The 19471-nt window shown below is 40.0% G+C and overlaps 5 protein-coding genes across 5 annotated transcripts; 4 read left to right on the top strand and 1 right to left on the bottom strand.

Moving 5' to 3' along the window:
• Nucleotides 1–7487: 7487 nt before the first annotated feature.
• On the top strand, nucleotides 7488–9254 carry MELLADRAFT_116384 (uncharacterized protein; the record flags this gene model as incomplete). The annotated part of the gene is made up of 7 exons (XM_007409526.1): nucleotides 7488–7524; nucleotides 7591–7615; nucleotides 7807–8012; nucleotides 8098–8372; nucleotides 8481–8616; nucleotides 8735–8939; nucleotides 9040–9254. The coding sequence occupies 7 exons, from the start codon at nucleotides 7488–7490 to the stop codon at nucleotides 9062–9064; spliced, it is 909 nt and encodes a 302-aa protein (XP_007409588.1).
• A 1015-nt stretch (nucleotides 9255–10269) lies between these two features.
• On the bottom strand, nucleotides 10270–12153 carry MELLADRAFT_106178 (uncharacterized protein; the record flags this gene model as incomplete). The annotated part of the gene is made up of 5 exons (XM_007409503.1): nucleotides 10270–10988; nucleotides 11107–11221; nucleotides 11307–11459; nucleotides 11774–11841; nucleotides 11925–12153. The coding sequence occupies 5 exons, from the start codon at nucleotides 12151–12153 to the stop codon at nucleotides 10270–10272; spliced, it is 1284 nt and encodes a 427-aa protein (XP_007409565.1).
• A 1511-nt stretch (nucleotides 12154–13664) lies between these two features.
• On the top strand, nucleotides 13665–15134 carry MELLADRAFT_86067 (uncharacterized protein; the record flags this gene model as incomplete). The annotated part of the gene is made up of 8 exons (XM_007409527.1): nucleotides 13665–13733; nucleotides 13786–14010; nucleotides 14086–14147; nucleotides 14240–14316; nucleotides 14381–14443; nucleotides 14515–14626; nucleotides 14771–14917; nucleotides 14984–15134. The coding sequence occupies 8 exons, from the start codon at nucleotides 13665–13667 to the stop codon at nucleotides 15132–15134; spliced, it is 906 nt and encodes a 301-aa protein (XP_007409589.1).
• MELLADRAFT_56013 (uncharacterized protein) lies at nucleotides 15095–16121 on the top strand (the record flags this gene model as incomplete). Its single annotated transcript, XM_007409528.1, has 5 exons — nucleotides 15095–15159; nucleotides 15227–15295; nucleotides 15359–15668; nucleotides 15742–15776; nucleotides 15838–16121. 3 exons carry the CDS (start codon nucleotides 15585–15587, stop codon nucleotides 15962–15964), a joined length of 246 nt encoding a protein of 81 aa, XP_007409590.1.
• A 456-nt stretch (nucleotides 16122–16577) lies between these two features.
• Nucleotides 16578–17795, top strand: MELLADRAFT_56011 (uncharacterized protein; the record flags this gene model as incomplete). Its single annotated transcript, XM_007409529.1, has 7 exons — nucleotides 16578–16675; nucleotides 16751–16812; nucleotides 16905–16981; nucleotides 17046–17108; nucleotides 17180–17291; nucleotides 17357–17582; nucleotides 17645–17795. Coding segments are annotated over 4 exons (257 nt in total), but the record flags the coding sequence as incomplete, so codon positions are not given.
• Nucleotides 17796–19471: the final 1676 nt, after the last annotated feature.

Below are 19471 nucleotides of genomic sequence, written 5' to 3'. Positions count from 1 at the left end.
GAGTGATTTGACAAAAGCGTGCCATGAACCTTTGATGAAACTGTTAAATCCTCCTTCATAAAAGGCGTGAGCGTTCGGTTCAACTAGGTAACTGCCGGTTAGAATGATACGGTCCTCATCTAGTATAACTCCTTTCGTCCTATAGAAAGTCTTGAGGGAAGAGAACCAAGTAAGGAACGCCTCTACGTCATGATAAGGTCCTTTGAAGGTTGGACCGTCGGATGTGCGAAATTTGGTGAGGTCAATGCTGCCTTCATCCCTCGACACCGTGGTCGCCGCGTCTGCCGAGGTAGTCGTGTGATTCTCTGCTAGCTTCAAAACAATGTCTTCCAACTTCTCGATTCGTCTGTTGCTCGACAGCTGAGACTCCAAAACCAATCGTACCAGGTCCGTCATAGGCTTCTCGTCTGCCGCTGAAGTTCCTTGGCTGCTCATCTCGTTGGGTATCTCTTTGCGTCTGAAGGCTGGTAAACACGGAAGGGGGGTCTTAAACGGTAGAAGGGTATCGGTACGGAGTCTAGTTGGTGTACTAGGTGGGTCCGGCTGTTGTTCTGGCGGTGATCCTACTGCGAAAGGTATCGCCGGGCCTTGCGGGTCTGGCTGAGTCTGGCTGTCGTTTCCTGGTCTAGCAAGTCGTTTGGCTTTGTTGGCCGCTCTGATAATCGCTTCTGGGTCTGGCAAAGGTCCCGTTTGACCTGGCTGGTTATTCGTTCGTCTAGTATTCATGCAAGGATGTGAAGATTTTGGCAAGATCGCCGATGTCTCTCCCGTAGCAGAGAGACGGAGTCGAGTGTAATTGATTACACTGTATCGATTGAATCGGATCAGATAAGGTTTGAGTTTGTTGAGTTGAGTGTGGGGTATTGAATTGCGGAGTAATACTTCGATTCAATCGAAAGCGAACTGTAGTATCCTGGCGTTTTGTGTCTCGGTTTGGGTTTGAGAAAAAAAAAGTGTAAGTGAACTCAAACTCTGGATCAGTCATGGCCTTTTGGTGTGGGGCTGGTAGAAATAAATTTTAGTTGAGACCTTCAGCCTGGTTCACACCAACAAAAGATTTGTAGCCAGCCAAGTGGTGTATTGTCTAGTTCATGATGACAAAGGGCAAATGTTTCATAGTGCATGGAGGCAAGTCCTTGCCGATTTGAAATCAAGCAAATACTCATTAAACTGCACATTTGGCCCCACCAGATCAAATTCTATATCCCTTTGATCAGAGTGCAAGTCCAGCTCAGCCTCAATTTATTGGCCCCCCTCCACTAGTTCTTGGTCTACAAATTGTGCTCCTACTCAGCATAACACAGACAAACTGCATCTGATTACAAGTCAGGTGTATGACAATTTAAAGTGATTATTCAAAAATACTCAAACTCATCTATGTGGTCAAGAAACTACAGTCAGCTCTAATAATGAATACAATTTGCATCCATATATTCTGTGATGAATAATCAGGAAAGGGGTTTTTGCAGAGGCTTACACATATTTTTCAAAACTAAGCTCACAGAAGCCTATGTGGATAGCAACATCATGCATACAGTGAGGTTGCTTGCACCAAGAATGGACTGTATACAGGTAATTTCCTGCACAGGAGGATTTTGGAACTTCAATAAATTTTTGAGAGTTTTGATCCTGGTATTGTAGGATACAAAGTAGAGAACTAAAGTTTGTTTTATCAGATTCCCAGATGCCCAAGTTGGACTTTTTGGCTGCAGTTTGAATTCTGAGTATCCCAATTTTGTTTGGCTGTAGATGAGAAATTGGGAATCTGGGAAACAAGACCCAGGTTTCCAAGTTGGTGTCCCCTGAATCATTTGTTTGGTAGAAATGGTTCTGATAAGCTATGCACGGGCCATACTAGACAAGAGTGTTCCAGAACTTATATTGACCACTTGGTTCATCATGGTTTGTGGTCTGGGGCCCATTTGAGCCTTGAAGTCAAATTGCCAAGGATTTTTTTTATCTACAAACAATAGGCCAGAACAAGGGAATCAGAGTCCAGTTGTGGCTCTCCTTGGCTTCTTACTACAATTTCAAGGTGCTGATACTATGTATTTAATAAATTAAAATGTGGAACCACCCCTTTCAAACTGAGGATGTGCACATCAGATGAACTGAAGTGCATGCCTCCACCTGAAATGAATAGTTCCACTGCTGGTGCACCTCAATTCAAGTTCTCCGCAGTCACTGACCAGAGCAACACTCGGAAGTACACCAACAACTACGCTTAACCCTCAATTCAAGTCACCTGCAGTCACTGACCACAGGCGTACTCATGAGATCAAACAGCAAGAAAGACTTCCTTGCAAAAAGAGAGGTATTTCTATCACTCCTGACACCGCTGGACTTTTCATCAGTCAAAAAGCGCCTTCTGATGTATCAATTTGATGATTTTCAACATGGTTCACTTGAATCAAAGGGGCCTATGTTTAAACCATCTTGATCTGCAAAGAAATTGAATATTTTATTTTAATCATAAGCTTTTCAACCAACTAATAAGCAATTGCATGAACAAATAACGTTTCTGATGATGATTGTTTAAAAGCATCTGCAACAAGCTTTTCAATTCCTTTTCACAATCTTTAAAGCAATCAAAATAATGTTTTAAAAGCATATGACTTTTGATCAAGTCTTGATCTTCAAAGCAATTGAAATCATCTTTCCTTAATGCAAAGCTTTTGACGCTGATCAACAATTTCATGAGCATCTTATGCCGATTGTTTAGGACCATAAGATCCTTTTTTCCATTTACAAAACAATCAAAATAAATCTTCAAAAGCATATTCATTCACTTTCAATCAAAATTCAATATTCAAAGCAATCGGAATAACTTTTGAAAAGCATACTTGTCAAATTGCAATTAAAAGCTTTTTGACCACGTCAACAACAATTCATGAACAGTGTAAATAATGATTTTCATGCCAGTGGTTCTAAGAGCATCTGTAAAACCACTATAAAGTCCTTTTCTTCATTGTCAAAGACTTGTACTAAAGTTAATTCCATTTTTGAATAAGATTCATTCCTTTTGCGGGTTCAAGCAATAATCAGGCAATAGCACTCGTCGGGATCAAAGATTGGTGATGTGTTGTACAGGCACAATTCCCAGCCGGTTTGTATGCAAGACACTCAAAGTTTAACACTCAAGGGTTTGCTAAAACGTAGACTGTACCACAATTTTTACCACATCCAACCGGAGCCATCATATCAAATGACAATTGACCGGTTGAGATACCACCTATGGTTGAGCTCAGCTTCTTATCATTTTCTAAAGCTTGATTGAATCTGATTCTGGACATACCTTGAATTCAACTTCAATTGGAGGGTGGATGGACCACCCAAAGTACTGGCCATGATCTTAGACACCCAAGGTTGTGACATCCAATTCTTATGACTTTTGACTAGGATCTGCTGAGGGCAAACCAGCTCAGCAAGATCCCAAATACTTTTTGGGGGACTTTGGTCCTACAGTCTGGAGTTTGAGAGTTGGAATGGAAGTCCTCAAACCAATTGAATTTTCAATTGTATGGAATTGGGATGTAGCCAACAATCTTCTACAGGTCCTTGATTGCAAGATGCAAGTATCACTGTTAGGTAAGCAGTCTTAATGGGAATTCAAAACTCTCATATCTATCACACTCATGTTCATTTTGGGGATGCAATCAAAAAGTTGCTGAGTTAGAACAGGATGAGAGGCGCACAATTTGAACTGATCATCCCTTAATCGGTTACAGAGGCATCATGGAACTTGAGAAAGAGAGAACATATGATTGAATTAGCATTTGAAGAATTCAACACCCCAGCATATTACTCCATTGATTGATTGGTCCTGTGTTCAACTAAACCTTCAACAACTTATGATACACCACATCCTACAGTACTCCATGTGAAACATTGAATTTATCTTCCCATATTCACTGCTGGGAAAGGTTCAGCTCTTGGAGTAAATAATGGGAAGGAGCTAAAGACTTTCACTCCAGTTTGCAATGGATTTGCGCTACACAAAGGTAATTTCATCATTTACATACTTTGCAGCTTATTTTTTTGTTCTCAGTCATTTCAACGTAGATACTGCCTCATACATTCGTCAATAGGCATGTATGCCATTCCTGCCACTCTATATCTTTTTGGGATATGGCTGGTGTTATTTTCTTATGATTTTGCTCTACTTGTCAATGCTGAGCCTGAGGATGACCTCATCTTTTTTTGAAAAACTGTCATTAACTTAGAACTTTTTTGTAATTCCATAAGTGTGAAATTTTCACATTGATGAAGAAAAAAACATTTCTGAGTTTCTACAAAACAGAGCCATCAGAATTTGTGAGTTTTTTGTTTTACTTTACTATGCTGTTTGATGTGAATGAGGGATTATGGGTGGATTCATCTTGACAATTCAGATTTAAAATTTGGGAGCAGGAATAATGCATTGATGAGTCTTGGAGCTACAAAGTGCATTTCTGAGTGAGATATATATTATATCTCCTTATCTACTTTCTAAGATCCAGAGTTTGGATAGTCTAAGAACCTTCAACTAAATAGAGATTTGCAATCTAAAAATGAAGTGTAATTCCCTGTCATTCATACATCTGATAGCTCAAGCATGCTTTGAAAATTTAGGTATTTGATCATAAGACCTTATGAAATTAAAGGTGTGCCAGCCCGCCTACGTTCTAGTTTGTTATAAAGCCTGGAAAGAAAGCCAAGTGTCAACCTCTTGATAAGATCTTCCAATGCTTGTTCTGTCAACAAGCTGGCACTGTACATTGCAAACTGTTAGTTTGGCAATCTCGACTCCTACTTGACTTCATCAGGCAACGGTCTGAATCTCCTTTTACTGATCTCCTTCCTTGATCTGTTTTGAATGTCTCAGAGATTGACAAGAGATGGTTTCACATATCAAGTGCTCACAGTGCGTTCAATGGTTCAAGACAAAGATTGATTGTTGGTCTTGTTCCTCAACAACATCATGCTTCACAACTGCTGTCCTTGTCTTGGACAATCCTTTTCTTTTGGATCTCACCAAACCAATTGATGTGTACTCCCTATGGATTGATGCAACTGAGCAAGCCAACAGGCCTCAAGCAAATGCTAGCTCCTCTGCACACCGCACTACCATAAGATCAATTCCATATTTCAAAGTCTTTATGCAATTCAAGACAATTTTGATTCAACTTAAAATACTCTCTCAGTTTTCTATTTCTTCATACTTGAAAAATCCGTTGATACAAATCAAAAAAAATGATTTCTATTTGTTTTCTACTCAATGATACATATCAAAAAAATGTTTTTGTTTCTATTTGTTTTCTACTTAATTTTACAATCACGCCATACTCTCGAGAATGAAAGTGCAATCAACTTATTTTGTTTCTTTTCTCCTTTATCTTGCGTACTGTCTTATCTGGAGAAAATAGCGCAAAATATAGCAATATTGTAGCGCTCACTGCACTACAATATCGGCAGAGATTTTTTTTCTCAAAAATAGCAATTTGAGCGCACATCGGTTCATTTTGGAGCATGCGCATTGCTGCCCAAGGGACTCAGAATGTGTAGCGTTTTGCAGCGGTTCTGGTGTTGCCTCAGCCAGAAATCCTCATCAGCTGAAATCTCAAATGCAAACCCTGTTGTACTGTCAACAACAGTGGGCTAAAGACCACGGAGACATTTTTGACACCAAAAATACCTTCTGGATTCTTTTCAGCCTCCACAACCACAAAATAAGTACAACTATTGACTTTGCAGACTGAAAACACATCAAACTGTCACCCTAGGCTAAATGGTTAGGTGTCACCATTGACTACAAATTAAGTTTCAAACAAAAACAGCTCAACATCATAGCCAAAGGCTGACAGCAAGTGGGTTTTCTAGCTGGGCTGTCTAACTCAGGGTGGGGCATACCACCCAAACTACTCAAAATCCTAATCACGACAACAATCCATGCCGCCACTAACTACAGAGCCATGGTGTGGCTCCCGCTGTATTTTTTATTGACAATGTTTGCTCTGGAGCTGTGCTAGGAGCCCTCAGCACCACCCCAACAGCATTTCCACAACCCAACCTCAACATGCTCCCTCCAAAGGCACACCTGAAGAGCAAAGCTCTGAGCTTCATGGCACGTTCTTTAGCAAAAACAAAATCACATCCTTTCTTTCAGTTGATCTAACAGGCACAACTCTTGATCCCAAGGAGCCAGAAAAACCCATTCCACCTCTTCTTCCAGAACAAACTCCACAAAAAATTCAAGGAATTTGTGGTTCAGCTCCCTGTTGATCCAGCGTCAACCCTCATCAAACCAATAAACTACTCCACAGTCCTTCAAGAAAACAAAGCCATAGCCAAAGCTAACACACTCCGTCTCAAACCCTCACCTTGTACTTGTTGATCTTTTCCAATGGATCACGGATCCCAACGGTAACCAAAACAACTGTGACCGCTGTGTGGTGTGCCAACACCAAGTACACAAAATTCAAGCATATCGGCCCAGCCTGCTCACACAGCATCTGTCAAGCGGAGTATAGAGGGGTCCAATTGGGACTCAAAATTGCCCTAGAAAAGGCAACCCAGGCAACCAATCGTGTCACCATAGTACTAGACAACCAGGGAGTAGTGAAAGATTCAACATCTAACTCATCCTCTGTCTCATCCCTAGATAATCAACAAGCAAGCTTCAAAATCCTTCAATGCCTACATAAAGCTTTCCCAAACCTACAAGTTACTATATGGTGGTGCCCTGGCCATAAAGGCGTTCCAGGAAACAAGGAAGCAGATAAATTAGCTAACTGGTTGGCAAAGAGATCTTTGCCCAGCACCTTGACTAACACAGCTAACACAGCAGGATTCCTTTCAGCAATAAAGGAGTGGCACACGGAACAAGAAGAGTCTTTTACGGACACCGAGATCAAACAACTGGGTCATAAATCAAAACCCAAAAGACACCTCACCAAGCTCCTCAAACACAAGGTAGCCACAATCACGCAGTTACAGTCAGGACATGTACCACTCAATGTTTACCTCAATTGGTTTAAGTAACCTATTGACCCAGTCTGCAAGTGCCAAGAGGGGAGGGCCTTGAGACTGTAGATCATTTTCTTTTTATTTGCCAGACACACAAAGGACATTGAAATGAACTCAAACACACAATTCAAGAACACAACACAAAAATGGACAAGCGGATCCTGTCAAACCCATAAAGCTCCAAATCTATTGCCGCCTCCTGCAACTTCACTTGGAGATTTGCAAACAGGTGGATCTGGGCAAGAGCCACAGAAAAACCCCGCAAGCCCCGCTGGGAATTGGATGAAATTTAGGAATGATGTGTTCAATTTTTAAGTGTTAAGGTTGAGTTTTGACTTATGTTTAGAGGTTTCGATCGATCGAAAGCATTTACGTCACTTTCTTTTGAAGTTAGACTTCACAACACCGACAACAACAAACAACCACCATCACCACCACCAACACCAGTACGGAATATCAAAGTCATCGAAATCGACATTAACATGATCCTACTTGAAGATCAAAATATAATCATTCATGGTAAGTTACTAAAGTTCTCAATTGATTCATTATGAAGAACTAATTAGATTGAACGTGTATTTTCAGATGTTTTAACTGAAAAGTTTACAAAGTGAGTGGATATCACTTGATGAGAAACTAGTTCATCATTGAAAATTGAATTATGATGGTTTTATACAAAAAAGACCTGGTTCATTAGACCAAGCTTTTGTAGATTTGTAAGATCTAATCGTATTTACATAAATCATTCATACCTCCAATTCGAATCACTGATTTCCCTTTTTTTGTTTTTGTATTAAATAGTGATGGAGTTCGTTATCATCTTTCTACCCCGAATAAGAAGACGATCATTTTACTTTCGATGGGTGTAAGATGTTGGAACCAATTAGTCGATTATGGAGTTTTAGATATCATGAAACGTGAATATTCTCAATGGATATCAAATGAAACTGAATCGGATTATGATATAAGTTTAATTTTTGAAATTGATCAACTCCCAACTGATCCTGGTAGGCTTTAACTTTCGAACTTTAAAAGAAACCAAAAGCGAAACGAAAATCTAATGAGAATGATGAGTTGACGTTTTGTTTGTAGAAGAACGATCATCACTTATTAAATCAATATCACTCTTGAAAAGAAATGCATTAGCAGCTCCATTCGAAAGAGCTTTCGCAATTCAAAAAAGTTTAGAAGCTAATCCGCCTAATCCAGATGGACCACCACGTGATCCAAATCAAGATTTAATGCCAATTAATTATAGACCAGAAGAAGCTATTTATGTGATACCTAATATAGATAGAGTCACAGTGGTGTTTAGTACGGTTTTTAGAGAAGATACTGATATGGTTTATGGAAAAGTGTTCTTGCAGGTTGGTGTTTTGCTTTTTTTGATCTTGGATCATTGAGTTTGAATTCTTGTTCAGAATTCTTGCTTAAGTAAATTTTGATTGGGTGTGTGTGCTTTTTTTTCTTCGTAGGAATTTGTCGATGCTAGAAGAAGACCTGCTATACAGATGGCACCTCAAATTTTGTATTCTAATAGAGAACCACCCCGAGAGATTAGTCATATACCAGGACTTGCAGCTTCTGAGAATATGGGATATGTCACATTTGGTAAGTTTCCAAAAGGGATTTCGGTTTAAAATTTCATGCGATTTTCAATGATTTATTTTTGATCAACTCACTTCAGATCGTTCCTGATTTCCTTTTTTGTTTTTGTTTATTTCTTTAGTCTTATTTCCACGTCATTTTTCGACCCCTGAAATTGCCTTTTCAACTATTTCAAGAATTCAATTATTTCGAGATTATTTACATTATCATATTAAAGCTTCAAAGGCTTATATTCATTCTAGAATGAGAGCTAGAACAAACGAATTCTTAAAAGTTTTAAATAGAGCTAAACCAGAAATGATTGATAAAGAAAGAAAGACAGCTAGGTTCGTATTGTTTTTTTGGGGAGATTTCGGACATATTTTTTGAGGAAAAAAATTGTTTGTAATGTTTACTGACTGGAGTTTTTGGTTTACATTTGTTTAGTGGAAGGACATTTGTGAGGTCTTGAAAAGGATTAAAAAGGTGACAATTGATGAGATGAACTGGGTATGATGAATCGAAAAGAAATTTCAGAATGAGGTTTGGTTTTCTTTGCTTTAGGTGATTGGTTAGAGAGAGGATTGTGATTGAGTTTGTATTTGTTATGAAATTGATGATGTGACGTATATATAAATGATGATTATATTTTGATCATGTCTTGAGTTATATTCAGGTTAGAGATGAATGAAAAGGAAAAGTTTTTTTCAGAGCTTCAATAAAGAGTACATGAGGAAGGTTGATTCATATGGACTTGGATTAAGTTGAAATTGAAGTTCAAAATAACGATTATTGTAAGACTTGATTGCTTAAAGTTCTTTAACGAAATCTGCAATATTTGTTTATAATCTCATGAGAAAGTTTTGAGACTTTTTTCAATATGACGATTATTATTAGTTGTTGAATGGTAGTAGTACAGATGAAAGGAATCTGAAGTTGTGCTATATACATAAATCTGATGGATGAAATAACGCGGTTCAAGATGCCAGTCTATGCATCTTGCATGTGCGTGTTTTTCCTTATACATTGTCTATTCTTAAACAGCCTTCATCTTCACTACTCAGAATCCTTTTCAATTGAAACCGTCTTTGTTTTGATGATCTCTCTAGCCTCTGAGCACTGAGCACCGAGCGATGGTGGATCCCACCCCCACCAATCCCATCCTTGAACTCATGAATATACTAATACCGTGGGTCTTGCGCATCATCCACGAGATGTTCAAAGGCACAGAGCACGTAATCCCGATGTAGCATTGCAAGAGAATTATGGATCAAATTTAAATATAGAGGTAGCTACTGTAAAGATTGCTAGAGAAACCCAACCACACCAGTGTGGGTGCTGTAAGTGATCACAAGCCTAAACAAATTTTGAGATCCACAATGCTGACAAAACACATTGAACACAAAATAACTGACCTGGAATGAACCAGAAAATACAACCTTGAAAGGGCCAATCTAATAGGCTTCAGTGTAGATATTCTAACAGTCGGATGTGTTATCAAAGTCACAGTGTAGATGAAATCGAACGAGTGAATCAGAATGAGTGCTGAGAGGACAACCTGATGCATGAGTAAAACGATTTTTTAAGACTTCAAACGCGAGAATCAAGGAAATAATATTCAAATGAGTGATCATCATTTCAGACAAATCAAAATTGATACCTTCATAAAGATTTGATTTAGAATTTCTTTTGTATGGTTTCATACCAAGAATCAAGATGAGATAATTTACTTCTTAATGCATTCTGAGCATTTTTATAAGTAGGAATCAAAGATCTAATCCAAAATGTAGTATCTTGAATCGATTTCCATTCATCTTGATTGATTTGTAAAGAATTTTTTAATTCTAATTCTTTTTCTGAAATACTAGTAGACTTAATATTCTTGTTCAATTCGGTTGAACTGATTTTATTTCTTTGAATGATTTCAAAAATCTCGATCAATGTTATTGAGTATTGATGTTGATCAACGTTAATCAAACTTGGATCTGCTTCGAAGTTGGCATCAAAGTGACGGACAAACTGATTAAGTTTTAACATGATGATTTCCATTCTTGAATGCGGTTCAGTAGATTGAGAGGCAGCAGTGTGATGATCCATAGGACTGTTGTTGATGGTATCCGCATTGTGTGGAAGTTGAGAAGATTGAGAGGAGGTTTGAAGTTTTCTAGATAAATCATCTAATCTCTTTTGAATCTGTAATTGTTGACTTTGCCCTAATTCTAGCTGAGCTTGAAGTCCTTTCAAAATAGATTCTAATTCTTGTAATTCATATATTTCCAGATGTTTTAATTGCGGGGAGTCTAGCTTAATGAATTCGAGACTGGGTAAATTATATGTTAACTTGTCAAGAGCTGTTTGTATAGATTTTCTCAAGTCTTCTTTCTCAGAAGTGATTGCTTTTTGTATTTTTTGAATGGGAGAAAGTATAAGAGTATCAGTTTCAAGATAGAGGAGGTTTGGTTGAGATGCTTTCTAGAAAGTGGCAGGTTTGAATGGCTGCATTGGTTTACTCACACAACGCTTCAATAGGTAGATCCTCGACTTCCAACGCTTTCATCGGCCCCCTTTCTGTGGTGATTTCTTTCAGATGCTGAGGGTCGAGTGAGCGAAATTTCGGGTATGCCTTGAACTAATACCAAGTATTCCCACTGTCAGCGTGTTTGAAGAATAAAGAAGCTTTGGAAGTAGGAAATCATTGTTATCATATCACTCACCACCATGCCTCGGTCCATTTCACTCGAGAGGATCTGGTGAGATGGTTCTTCATAGTTAGGCGATCGGCGTGGTGGGAATGTTCGTGATCTGGTTAGTTTGCTGGGGTGTCTTTCTACTTCGAATTCTTCTTTACCAAAATCCCACTCGGACAGCTGGAAGTAGGTCGATGATTGTTAGGATCAACAGTCGTTTCGGCTGGTTAAATTGCGTATAAAGAGGAAAGGTTTATTACAGCTCTTAGTCTCATCTCTTTGAATTTCTTCGAATCATGATTAGGTCTTCGGTCCCTAGGAGGTTTCCTGGACTTTGAATTTTCCTGCTAAAGAGACACATACATAGTAAGAGAAGCAAACAGTCAACGATGCGTTCTTCTTGGGTTAACCTTGTTCTAAGGCAACGTCTCTAAGGAATCAGACAAGGCAGACAAATTTTGAATTCTGGTTGTTGATTACTTAGGATTACTAACCACTGACGTGTCCAATTTCCTTCGCTTAGTACCAGGAGCTTCGGCCCGGACATCTTCTGTCGGGATGACTAGAGAGTTAATCATCAGAGAGAGAGAATAGTGAGATAGTGGGATTTGTCTTGAGTCGTTCTGACGGGTTGATAGGACTTACTTGGTTGCGTGGCAGTCGGATAGAGACGACTGTTCGTCCACTGGTCTGGTGTGTTTATGATTCCGTATCTTACAAGGTCTTCTGCACCGTATGGAAATCGTATTGTACGTTTGTTCAGGGATGAGGAGCATCGAGCTTGAGAATTTAAAAGGACAACAGTGAATGGAAAAATGACATATGACAGAAAGAATAAGGCTTCATAGAAGCTGGAAACCCTTTGATGAAGCATTGAAGGTAGAGGACGGCCCGCTACTTCTTTGAAGTCACTTCGGCCTGGATTCTTAAGAAATATTTATAAATCTGATGAAAAAACACTCCTTTCTACAGCACAAGTTGTGTGGGTTGTATAGACGCTGTAAAACAGACCTTTATGGAGTCACTTCCTCGTGGTGGCTCAACCCTCGAGGTGACTAAATGTGTAAGATGCCCGATCTGGTTTGCTTACTGAGTGGAGCTCGCATTTCATTTTGAGGCTGCGACGATTATCGGATACGGAGTAGAAGCGAGTGATCGCAATGTATTTTGGAGATCATCTTCATCGGAGCCATCAGGATCTCAAGGGGGGCAATAGGGGTAGTTTCAAAATGAGGTTAGATGTGGCACTCTGTACGAGAAGGACAAACCACCGGCCGTTCTTGACTTTGTGATTCCTTGCTGGTGAATTTTTCTCCCTGTTTTCGTGACTCGAAGGATATATTCTATTGGATGATCATTGCTGAAGAAATGTAACAGAAAATATCGTTTGGTGTTTGAAAGGCCATGTATATAAGCTGAACTAAGCCCCTCACGAGCGCGTGTGTAATGAAGGTTTGTAAGTTTAACGTATCTTGCGATCGCATGGTTTTGATTCACGATAGCCAAATTCAAGAGCTGGGTGGAATTGACCGCAAGCTCTCAAACATAGCACAGGGGAGGCCCTGATACGGTCGATGTCACCTACATAGTCAATAAGATTTGTTTTCAGATTCTCTGACTTTTCCCACTTGATCTGAAGAAGTAATTCATAGTTCCAAGAATATTATTATCAGTAACTTGTGAAACAGTCTGTATAGATAGATAGATACATATCAAGCAAGACCGAGCAATCAGGAGAATATAAGGGATTTAAGCTGGAAGACCTTTTGGTGTCGACTCCACGGCGTGTCTCCAACTACATACTATTCGCCGAGAACCTTGGAGTGACTCAAGATATGTACATCTATCAATTCGCATTTCCCCAATTTCCATCCTCATCGAGTCCTCAATCATCGAGATTTTTGATCTCAAGCGCCAGTGATGTTAAGCCCTACACCTCATCCGACTTGTCCCAGAGTCCATGCAGTAGCAGTGAGAGATAGTATGATACACCCTAGCCGTAAGTGCCTCACTAATCTCGCCCACTTCAATCACCGTGTATTGTTGATCTCCGAGTATCAATTGCGGACCCGCAGACGCAGATGCCAGATACGAATTGCTTGCAACTCTGTTTGAAGCTTGGCTTAACACAAGCCAACAGGCGCGGTGTCCTCCGTCGGGTCCAAGGGACGCCCGCGGTTTTGATGACTTGCTTTAAGTTGAGTTTGTAACACATGTTGATTGCGGCAGTGACATCATAGAAATGAAATTTGGCCCAAAACTAGTGCTAATTTCACGTATAAATAGATGGTCGAGACGTGGAAGCAACGAAGAGCAGGCGAGGCCAGGCGAGGCTCCGTTCTGGATAAATCTCGACTTGATATGCCCTGATCGTTAAGCTTGATTATGGGAAATTATTTCCTTTCTCAAGTGGGCGTGAAGCCGAGTCCACGGCGGTCGACTCAAGTCGTCTATGTAAGTACATCAACGACAAAATGAATCGATATCTTGGCGCTCGGTCAGATAGCTGCTCGATTCCACGCTGGCTTTGCGCAAAAAGTCGGACTTGAATTGCCCTAATAAAGGCTCTCAAGTTGAGCCATCTGCTTACATTTTTTCGTTAAAGTCCATTAAGCTTCGCCTTGCCATGTCTCAAATTATCAACCGTGATGTCTTGAACTTTGTTCTTCACTTACCTGCAGACATCAACCCATATCAGGCGACAGCTGATTATGTCGCAACCTTCCTTCTAGTACGTCTGGATCTCCCAAACTCATCCTTCATTGAACGGTTATCTGATCTGACTTCTCTCTGTCTACTTCCGCAGCCATGCCCTCTGCCCTCGTGGTCGCGTTATGTGCAATACGTTATTGCAGTAGAGTTTTTGATGTGAGAACATCTTGCTCCTGATGCATATAACAACATAAAAGTTCAAACTTTTGTTGACGATTGATTCGACACTGGCTCAACTGGCTGTTCAGAATGTTTCTTCAATCAACTTACATTCTTTATACGCGCTCCAAGACAAAGAAAATTTATCACATTGGCTTGAATTCTAGTAAGTGGATTTTGAGTCATTTCACTCCGATCAATTTTGCATAGAAGCTTATCTGCTTCTTCAGTGGGACTGATACAGCTTGATCGTGCAAACCACTGTGCATTGTGTTACTTTCTATATAGTATCAGTAAGCTTGTCTTGTCTAACATCAGCCAAATTTAAGACATCGATCTGACATATCCTCTTAACAAATTCAAGTTGCGGCGATCGAAATTATCTGTGCAGAGTTTGTGCGGTCCGGTCGATTAGACCAGGGATGGCCAAATTTCATACTGGGCATTAAATTTATCGTCACGGTTGCATGCGCTGGGTGAGCCTTTATGACTTATTACGCCATCTTATTCTTCACGACTAACATGCTCAGAGCCTCTGTAGCAGTAAGTGATTTGACTTGATGACAATCCTTGATTACGTTGAAAAATTGTTTTCCGACCATCAACCAACGGCCACTCAGTCATCCTTTGGCTGTGCGTCTGCCATTTTGCTTTGGTCAAACAGAGGGCCGTTTCACAAAGCATGAATCCCACGGGAAGATTGCTCTCAACCACAGCAACATGGGCATTGAATATATCGTTGATGGCAATTGTATTTGCACCTACTGGTAAGCTTACGTATTCTTTCAATGCAACGGTACATGAAACTCTCTAAAACTCTCCTCAAATCTCAGCGGCGATTGTCACCTACTTCTTCCAACTCACCCTGGAGTATCACCGCGTCAGAGAGCTGGCGATGCCCGTTGTTCAATATCTACGGGAGTCGGCCCCTGCCTGTACACCATCCACTTGCAGCGCGGCTCGCGTGCTACCTCTAGTCGTTAAACTCGAACGGGCATTTCCCCATATCGTCAGTTCTTTTTTGAAATGTAGTGGTATGAGTACAGCTGAAGATGTAAGTTCATTCCTTCAATCAGGATCTTTTGGTGCGTTTCACCGTGGCGGGTTTAGATTCTTATATCTTCTTCAATGCATTAACATTTTTGGTAAGTCCTTCATTCATGGGCAAGATATCTCAATCTAAAAACGCATGCTTCAATCTTTATCAGCTCTATATTCCATTTGTATATTCGGTATTCCAAAGTTTCAAGAATCGAAGAGGGTTGGATGTTTCAGTGAAACGACAACTGGAAGGAGTCTTTGCAAATACCGTGATAGAATTTGCCATCATATTCTTAAATCTCCTTCTAGTAATTTCCGCAGTATGTGTTAAACTTCAGCCTACATTTTCTTGTCAAATCCAAATGTACATATTTGATTGCTTGAATTTATCTTATGTTTTACATTTCCCTCAAGGCGTGTTTAGTTCAGAAAGGTCAATTCATTTTCAATCCTAGCTTTTGGCTTATACTTCGTATTGTAAGTTGCATTATGTATATTCAAGATCTACACGCCTTCTTTCCTTTTTCTCATACTTTTTACAATTCTACAGGGCATGAACAATACCATTGCAACCTTGGGAAACATGTAAGCGGAGTGGTCATCATACGTTCAGATGTCACAGGACTGATGTGATCACCTTCCAAAGTACCTTGTTCTTGATCTTAGACGGTCTACGGAGGGCGAATGTAACTCATTCCATCATTGAACTCGCAACCCCCGAGCTCATGAAAGTCACACACACTCGTAAATCTGACGAAACTACTGCAGCATAATATCGATATCTATAGCCTTGACTGAGCAGCCTAAACTCGGTCTTATTGTACTGAATCCATTCATTCTTCTGTCCTCTAATTTTGATATCTCCTTTTTGAAATGTTCCTTTTACGCAACTTTTGTAATCTGCATTGCAGCTCCATACCATAGCCTTTGAAGATGCGAAGTGACCATGGTTTGTATCAGCATTAGTATCATAGCTCACTAATCTCAAAGTCACATCCAAGGTCAACATATGGGCTTCATTGTACTGAGATGTACATGGAACTCAGAGGCCAAAGTTGACAAAAATTAACAATCAAGTACATTGACAAAGGGCAAAAGACCCCCGCGAGTGGAATAGCTGTCCAATCACGTTCCAATCTGTATAATGCGGCAAAGTGATATATCACATGACGCCTATATGAAATGTAAACTTTCCTAGAGCTTGTCCGGAAGCTTCTTTTGGAAACGTCCCCAAATTTCCGCGGATCCGACCACGCCCTCCGCGATTCCGCGCTGCCCTTGGACAAAAAAGTCGAACTTGAGCTGCCCTAATAAAATTTCTCAAGTTGAGCTACATATCTGCTTACATCTTGTTCAACTTCCCCAATATTTGCCTTGCCATGTCTCAAGTTATCCAAGATCGAATCCTTAACTTTGTTCTTCACTTACCTGCAGAAATCAATCCATACCAGGCGACAGCTGATTATATCGCAACTTTTCTTCTAGTGCGTCTTGATCTCCCAAACTCATTCTTTGTTAAACAGCTGTCTGATCCGACTTCTCTCTGTCTACTCCCGCAGCCATGTCCACAGCCATCGTGGTCGCGATATGTTCAATACGTTATTGCAGTAGAGTTTTTAATGTGAGAACATCTTGCTCCTGATGCATATAACAACATAAAAGTTCAAACTTTTGTTGACGATTGATTCGACACTGGCTCAACTGGCTGTTCAGAATGTTTCTTCAATCAACTTACATTCTTTATACGCGCTCCAAGACAAAGAAAATTTATCACATTGGCTTGAATTCTAGTACGTGGATTCCGAGTCATTCTACTCCGATTGATTTTGCATAGAAGCTTATCTGCTTCTTCAGTGGGACTGATACAGCTTGATCGTGCAAACCACTGTGCATTGTGTTACTTTCTATATAGTATCAGTAAGCTTGTCTTGTCTAACATCAGCCAAATTTAAGACATCGATCTGACATATCCTCTTCAAACATTCAAGTCGCGGTGATCGAAATTATCTGCGAAGAGTTTGAACGATCCGGTCAATTAGACCAGAGATGGCCAAAATTCATACTGGGCGTTAAGTTTATCGTCACGGTTGCATGCGCTGGGTGAGCCTTTATGACTTATTACGCCATCTTATTCCGGACGACTAACATGATCAGAGCCTCTGTAGCAGTAAGTGATTTGACTTGATGACAATCCTTGATCACGTTGAAAAATTGTTTTCCGACGATCAACCAACGGCCATTCAGTCATCCTTTGGCTGTGCGTCTGCCATTTTGCTTTGGTCAAACAGAGGGCTGTTTCACAAAGCACGAATCCAAATGGAAAATTTCTCTCAACCACAGCGACATGGGCATTGAATATATCATTCATGGCAATTGTATTTTCCCCTACTGGTCAGCTTATGCTTTCAATGCAACGGTACATAAAACTCTCTAAGACTCTCTTCAAATCTCAGCCGCGATTGTCACCTCCTTCTTCCAAGTTACCCTGGAGTATCACCGCGCCAAAGACCTAGTGATTCCCGTTATTCAACGTCTACGGGAGTCAGCCCCCGCCTGTTCACCAGCCACTTGCAGCGTGACTCGTCTGCTATCTCAAGTCCTTGCAATCACACCAGCAAAACCCCATATTGTTGGTTTTCTTTTGAAAATGGAGTGGTATGAGTTCAGCTGAAGATATAACTTCATTCCTTCAATTAGGATCTTTTGGTGCATTACACCGCGGCGGGTTTGGATTTTTACATATTCTTTGATGTATTAACATTTTTGGTAAGTCCTTCTTTCATGATGTGCAAGAGATCTGATCTAAAAACGCATGCTTCAATTTCTGTCAGCTCTATATTCCATTTGTATATTTATTATTCCAAAGCTTCAAGACTCGCAAAGGTTTGGATGTTTCAGTCCAACGACAACTGGAAGGAGTCTTTATAAACACCATGATAGAATTTACAATCATATTCTTAAATCTCCTTTTAGTAATTTCCGCAGTATGTGTCAACTTTCAGTCTAGATTTTCTTGTCAAATCCAAATGTACATATTTGATTTCATGAATTCATTTTATGTTTTACATTTACCTCAAGGCGTGTTTAGTTCAAAACGGTCGATTCATTTTCAATCCAAGCTTTTGGCTCATACTTCGTATTGTAAGTCGTGTTTGCATATCCAAGCTTCATACACCTTTTTTTCTTTCTTTCATACTTTTTACAATTCTACAGGGTCTGAACAGTACAATTGCAAACCTGGGAAACATGTAAGCAGAGTATTCATATGTTCAGACGTCACAGAACTAATGTGATCACCTTTCAAAGCACCCTGTTCTTGATCTTAGAAAGTCTACGAAGGATGAATGCATTTCATTCTGTCACTGAAATTGCAAACCTGGAGCTCATAAAATTCACACACACTGATAAATCTGACAAAATTACTTCAGCATAATACCCATATCCACAGCCTCTACTTAGCAATCTGACCTTGCTCTTATTGTACTGAATCCACTTATTTTTCTGTCCTCTAATTTCAATGTCCCCTGTTTTTGAAACACTCCTTTCAGTGTCACTCTACTCTTGTAATATGCATTGCAGCTCCATATACGGAAGTCATGACAGAAGGTTTATGCTGCCTGATTTCTGGTTTCTTGGTCTTTTTGTTCTTTTTGTTTTTTTGACTCTAAAATTTTGACATTGTTGCAGAAAGCTTCTTTAGCTTCTCCACATACAGCTGTTGTGAGAAAAATTGGTAAGTTTTGATGTGTTGTGTTTGGAACAGATTCAATAGTAGTTGATAATGGAATATCAACTGATGGGAATGTGGATTCAAGTTGGGACTGTAATAAGAGCATCACCACCAGGTCGTGTAAATTGGCAAATGCAGGTTGTATTCATGTTGTGTGGGAAAAAAACTAAGCCACCAGACTGTGTAAACAGCCTGTATGGGTTAGACACCATCCAAATCTTGACTGGGAGAGTGCAAATTTGGACGGCGCGCAAATACCCAAATATCACCAAAAATGAAATGACTGTCAAACCTTTGGCTTCCAGTCACCAACACAAACTCATGACTTGATCACATTCCAGTTTCCAATCACCACCATTGGGGATTTATTGCTTTTCCTCTTCAGTATCTACACAGTCACAATTTTGTGGACCTCTGTGCAAATCTGTGATACAGGCTGAGACCTGTCAAGCAGTCATTTTACAGACAACATTTTTGCATGCCAACGGTAGAGGTGCTCTAATACATGTAAATCTTGCTAACGGGTTGGACTTCTGCTACAGTTATGATG

The sequence above is a fragment of the Melampsora larici-populina genome, assembly GCF_000204055.1.
Source record: "Melampsora larici-populina 98AG31 unplaced genomic scaffold MELLAscaffold_16, whole genome shotgun sequence".
In the NCBI taxonomy this organism is placed as follows: domain Eukaryota; kingdom Fungi; phylum Basidiomycota; class Pucciniomycetes; order Pucciniales; family Melampsoraceae; genus Melampsora; species Melampsora laricis-populina.
This window is presented reverse-complemented; position numbering and strand designations above follow the sequence as displayed.